Raw genomic sequence first — 5,793 nt, forward strand, 5'->3', positions numbered from 1 at the left:
GAGAGAGAGAGAGAGAGAGAGAGAAGAGAGAGAGGAGAGAGGAGAGAGAGAGAGAGATGCATGAGGTGTTGCACCATTACACGTCTGGTTTGAAGTTGGTGGTGAACCTACTGTTGACAGCTTCTGTCTCCCCCCTGGTACACACAGCACGTCCTACAATGTCTCTCTCTCTGTCTCTCTCCCTCTCATTCAGACGGATCTAAAGGCATGTTCGACCGCTACCTCACCCAACTGATGCACGCCGCCGCCCCAAAGTGTCACCTCCCCGCCATCCAGCGGGGACAGCATCACGTGTTCAGTGCAGAGCACACCACCAGAGACATCCTGTCCCTCATGGCCCAGGTCCAGGGCCTCAACATGCCCAGTGAGTGTGGAGGGCCACAGCATTAAACTAGGACCCTATTGGAGGGGAACCAGGGAGAGGTGCTCCATGGAAGCTCAGGTGAGGGTCCTAATGGAGTGTTCTGGTTGCAGAGTCGTCCATGTATCTGCCTGTGACTCCTGCCATGAACAAACACCGCAAATCCCTCAACCTGCTAGTGGTACCCGCAGCAGGCACAACAACAGCAACCCAAGGTCAGCAGATCGACACATAGTCACCCGTTTCCTAGGTTTGTCTCAATGCTCTGCGTGGCGTTTGGGGGTCTGTTTGTCTACGTGTGTTTTGTGTTTGGGTGCATACTAATGTATGTGTTGTGTGGATTGATGTGTGTGTGTGTGTGTGTGTCTAGCTCCGCAATGCTGCAGACCTGCAGCTCCCCCAGGGACCCCCAGGGGAACCCAGACTTCCCGGGGCTGGTCAGACGTCTCAGGGAGTGTCCCGCTCTGCAGGACCAGGCTGACATCCTCTACATCCTGTACCACATGAAGTATGGCGCTGCTGGCTCTCTAAAACACACACACACACACACAGACACGCACCACGCACAGATACACACACCGATACAGATACAGATGCACACTCGTACACACATAGATACGCACACGCCCTACATACATACAGACGCACGCATGCTGTCTTGTGATTGGTCCTCCCTTGGCTGAGTAGGGGTGCTGATTGGCTGGTGGAGGTGTCGGGGCCAGGCCAGGGCGGGGCCAGCGTGCGGTCCCTCTTACAGGAGCTGTACGTAGAGGCGGGCTCTTGTAAGGAGTGGGGTCTGATTCGCTACATCTCTGGGATCCTGAAGAAGAGGGTGGAGGTGCTTGCTGAGGTAACAGGCCTGTTCATGTCCAGCTACATGGAATGAATGCATTAACCCTTCTTCCAAAACAGTTACATTCAAAACAACGTGTGTGTGTGTGTGATGTGTGTGTGTGTGTGTGTTTTCAGGCCTGTACAGATCTCATCTCCCACCAGAAGCAGCTGACTGTGGGTCTCCCTCCAGAACCTAGGGAGAAAGTCATCACAACGTAGGTTACACACAGACACACGCGAGCACACGCACACTCACATGCTCATGGACATACTAGCACACGCACACTCACTTAGTCATAGGCACGCACTCACATGCTCATAGACACACACTCACATGCTCATAGACACCCACCCACACACACCCACACACACACACACACACACTCACAGATACCCTCACAGACACACGAGCAGACACTCACATTCCAGAGGTCGCCTGGAAACGAACAGACAAGAATTCACCTCTAGATGGCGCCGCTCTCCCAAAGTACACTGTCTCTCTTCACCCCGTTTGAAACACACACTTTTTAAAATACGTCAGTCAACATGAACTGACGTTGCTTCGCTTCCTGCTTCCTGCGTGTGCTCAGCCCACTTCCTCCCGAGGAGCTGAACCACCTGATCTACGAGGCCAGCGGTCAGGACATCAGCATAGCCGTCCTGACTCAGGTAACACAGCACGCGCATCAGGACTGAAGTGAACCAACACACAGAGAAAACAACTGATGAAAACACGCAGGGGTCCGTGTGTGTGTGTGTGTGTGTCTATACGTGCGTGTGTCTGTGTGTGTGGTGTGTGTGTGTGTGTGTGTGACGGGGTCTGGGCCTCCCTGCAGGAGATCATGGTGTACCTGGCTATGTACGTGCGCTCCCAGCCCGCCCTGTTCGGAGACATGCTGCGTCTCAGGATCGGGCTCATCATGCAGGTGATGGCTACTGAGCTGGCCCGCAGCCTGCACTGCTCAGGTGGGACGGAGCGACACGCACACACATGCACACACACAGACACGCGTGCACACAAATTCCCATAAACACGTGCAGAAATGCATCATGTGTGCTCGGGAGCATAACTGTGTGTTCGTGTGTGTGTGTGTGTGTGTGTGTGTAGGTGAGGAGGCGTCGGAGAGTCTGATGAACCTGAGTCCATCGGACATGAAGAACCTTCTGCATCACATCCTGAGTGGCAAAGAGTTTGGAGTAGAACGAAGTGGTGAGTCTGTCTGTCTGTCCGTCTGTCTTTCCAGCTGTCTGCCTGCCTGCTTGTCTGTCTGCCTGTCTGTCTCTCCAGCTGTCTGTCTGCCTGTCTCTCCAGCTGTCTGTATGTCTGTATGTCTGCCTGTCTGCCTGTCTGTCTGTCTGTCTCTCCAGCTGTCAGTCTGTCTGCCTGTCTGTCCAGCTGTCTGTCTGTCCAGCTGTCTGTCTGTCTTACTGTGTGGACAGGAGCAGTAAGTGATTACCTGTTCAACCACAACTCTCTGTCCTCAGTGCGTCCTATCCAGTCCTCGGCCACCAGCCCAGCCATCTCCATCCACGAGCTGGGTCACACCGGGGCCACCAAGACGGAACGCACCGGAATACGCAAGCTCAAGAGCCAGATCAAACAGGTACGCCTTGACCCCGCGCCCTCTCTCACAGCCAACAGCCAATCTCCGCAGTGCGGTGCGGTTAGCCCTGAAGACCAGCTGGCATCCAGATCCCACACTCCATGTTAACATGCTAGACAGTGGGCTAACATTAGACACATGTTCACCTATTCTGTTTCGGTGTCCTAAGGAGAAAGCTCTTCAAATTCTAATTTGTTTGTAGCTAAAGCTACTTATGTGATCATTAGTAGTTATTTATTGGTTGTGGGAGCATGGTCTGTGCCCATATTTGATCCTGAGAGATCAGAATGTATTTCTCTGTGGTTAACACTGTTTCCTGGTTTTGCTTGCAGTTGGATGACTCCAGACCTATGAGCGTGGGTTGAGTTTGTTAGTGTTCCCTAGGCATGTCGTCTCCATCTCTAACTGCACTGGGCTGGGCTGCTGGGGTTCAAAACCAACGCACCCGCTGGCTGCTCTAACCCATTCGTAGCTGCTCACGTCTAGCGCGTTGCCGTCAGTAGAGACTTGTCCTGCCTTGTCCACCTGATGTCGAAATAGCCATGATGCTGACCTACATCAAATATCATTAGCACATGTATTTATAACGGCCGACCCGTTCTCCTCCTCTCACTTTCCTTTCTCCTCTCTTTCTCTCTCTCTCCTCCTCTCCTCTCTTTTCTCTCCATTCTCCTCCTCTCCTCTCCTGTCCTCTCACCTCTCCTCTCTTTTCTCTCCGTTCTCCTCTCCTCTGTAGATCTTTAGCAGCGGCTATTCCATCAGCAGTAACGTCACCTCTCCTCGTTCCACGGTAAACGCTGCCCCCTTCTCTGTCCCTCTCTCTCCTTCTCTCTACCGCTCTGTCTTTCTATCTCTCCCTACTTCTCTCTCTGTGTCTCCCTCTCTATCGCTATCTATATCTCCTCTCGTAACTCCTCCCCCACTCTCTCTCTCTTCTGCCTTCATACACACATAGCTGAGCTGCTCGTGTTTCTGTGTCGCTCTGTCCTCCTCCATCTGTCCGCTCCATCCTGCCGCTCTACAAGAGAGCAGCACTTGTACTGGACATGGACCTGGTGGCATGGAATAGATTGGATCATTCATTGTGTCCGTGTGTGTTGTTTTTGGGTGGGAAAGAGTGGGCACGTCTTCATGCATCCCTCAATACCCCCACCCCTAACCCACCCCCACCCCTCCACAGCGGTGCTCCAGCCCCTCCACCCCCAGCGGGATCCTGTCCCCCGTGGGGCTGGGCCCCCAGGGAGGGCCCCTGCAGTGGGAGGAGCGGCAGGGCCAGTGGCTGCGGCGGCGCAGGCTGGATGGAGCCATCAACAGGGTCCCCATGGGCTTCTACCAGAAGGTCTGGAAGATCCTGCAGAAGTGCCACGGCCTGTCTATAGACGGATACGTCCTGCCCTCCTCCACCACTCGTGAGGTATGTCATGACCTACTCTGTCTTACCCTGTGATAATCTACTCTCCCATGTTATAACCTACTCTACCATCTTATAACCTGCTCTATCATGTTATAACCTGCTCTACCATCTTATAACCTGTTCTATCATGTTATAACCTACTCTACCATCTTATAACCTGCTCTATCATGTTATAACCTGCTCTACCATCTTATAACCTGTTCTATCATGTTATAACCTACTCTACCATCTTATAACCTGCTCTATCATGTTATAACCTGCTCTACCATCTTATAACCTGTTCTATCATGTTATAACCTACTCTACCATCTTATAACCTGCTCTATCATGTTATAACCTGCTCTACCATCTTATAACCTGTTCTATCATGTTATAACCTACTCTACCATCTTATAACCTGCTGTATCATGTTATAACCTGCTCCATCCTGTGCAGATGACGGAGGGGGAGATCAAGTTTGCGGTGCACGTGGAGTCGGTGCTGAACCACGTCCCCCAGCCGGAGTACAGGCAGCTGCTGGTGGAGGCTGTGATGGTGCTGACCCTGGTGGCCGACATGGAGCTGGACAGCATCGGGGGCGTCATCCACGTGGACCGCATCGTCCACCTGGCCAACGAGCTCTTCGTCAGCGACCAGGTCCGAGCGCAAGCGCACGCCACACATTTTTGCTTCAGAGCAGCGAATTCACAATGTACACATTATTCACGTGTTGCGCGGTGCACGTGAGGGTTCAGATAGCACACAGACAAACGCACACCTTTTTCTCAGGAACCGGTTAGTTTCAAAGTTTGTCGTACACAAACCTTTCAACAGCTCTCTAACGTTTACATGACATTCCTTTCCTGTTCCGGGTCAGAGGTCTCAGGGAGCCCAAGACTACTTCCTGGAGAAGGACCCAGCCACGGGCATCTGTAACTTCTTCTACGACAGTGCCCCTAGTGGCAGCTATGGCACCATGACCTACCTGTCCAAGGCAGTGATCACCTACGTGCAGGACTTCCTGCCCCACTCAACCTGCCTAATGCAGTGAAGCAGAGCAGGGTGATATACCTCACACCACCTGGGACAGGGATACCTGTCTGGGGAACATTTCCATAGGATGTCGATATCTGGTGCTCAGTGCAGAGAGGCTGGTGGGGGGGAGGAGGGGAAGGAAGGAATGAAGGATGGGAGGGAGGGAGGGAAGGAGGGAGGGAGGGAAGGAGGGAGGAAGGAAGGAAGGAAGGGAGGGAGGGAGGGAGGGAGGAAGGAAGGAAGGAAGGAAGGGAGGGAGGAAGGAAGGAAGGAAAAAACTAGCAAGTGTTTGTTTGAATTGGGCGAAGGGGCTGGAGGGAAAGACAGAATTACAGCATACTGTACTTTGTAAGGGACTTGGTTCAGCTCTGCTCACGTCTCTGTTTCAACTTTGCAACTGTGACTTTAGCTTTAATTTGATGGTGAATGTCAGGTCAGGCGTGTCAGTGTGTTCTGTACTGAGATGCATAACTAACCTTCAATCCTAACATGTAATTCCGGTCTGGTTTGCTACAGACATCTAACATGCATAGCTACTTATGGCACTTATTCATTGATTCCTGGAC

The 5,793-nt window shown here is 52.5% G+C and overlaps 1 protein-coding gene across 1 annotated transcript in view; it reads left to right on the forward strand.

Moving 5' to 3' along the window:
* phka2 (phosphorylase kinase, alpha 2 (liver)) overlaps positions 1–5,403 on the forward strand; it is an 11,761-nt gene extending 6,358 nt beyond the window's left edge. Inside the window, 14 exon segments of the mRNA XM_062446971.1 lie at positions 194–364; positions 475–595; positions 756–869; positions 1,049–1,211; positions 1,331–1,410; positions 1,786–1,864; positions 2,032–2,161; positions 2,304–2,405; positions 2,681–2,799; positions 3,132–3,155; positions 3,536–3,589; positions 3,980–4,213; positions 4,649–4,849; positions 5,070–5,403. Of these exon segments, the coding sequence (XP_062302955.1) occupies positions 194–364; positions 475–595; positions 756–869; positions 1,049–1,211; positions 1,331–1,410; positions 1,786–1,864; positions 2,032–2,161; positions 2,304–2,405; positions 2,681–2,799; positions 3,132–3,155; positions 3,536–3,589; positions 3,980–4,213; positions 4,649–4,849; positions 5,070–5,243 (1,766 nt within the window). The 3' untranslated portion in view covers positions 5,244–5,403.
* The last annotated feature ends 390 nt before the right edge of the window (positions 5,404–5,793 follow it).

The sequence above is a fragment of the Osmerus eperlanus genome, chromosome 21 (assembly GCF_963692335.1).
Source record: "Osmerus eperlanus chromosome 21, fOsmEpe2.1, whole genome shotgun sequence".
Classification (NCBI taxonomy): Eukaryota; Metazoa; Chordata; class Actinopteri; order Osmeriformes; family Osmeridae; genus Osmerus; species Osmerus eperlanus.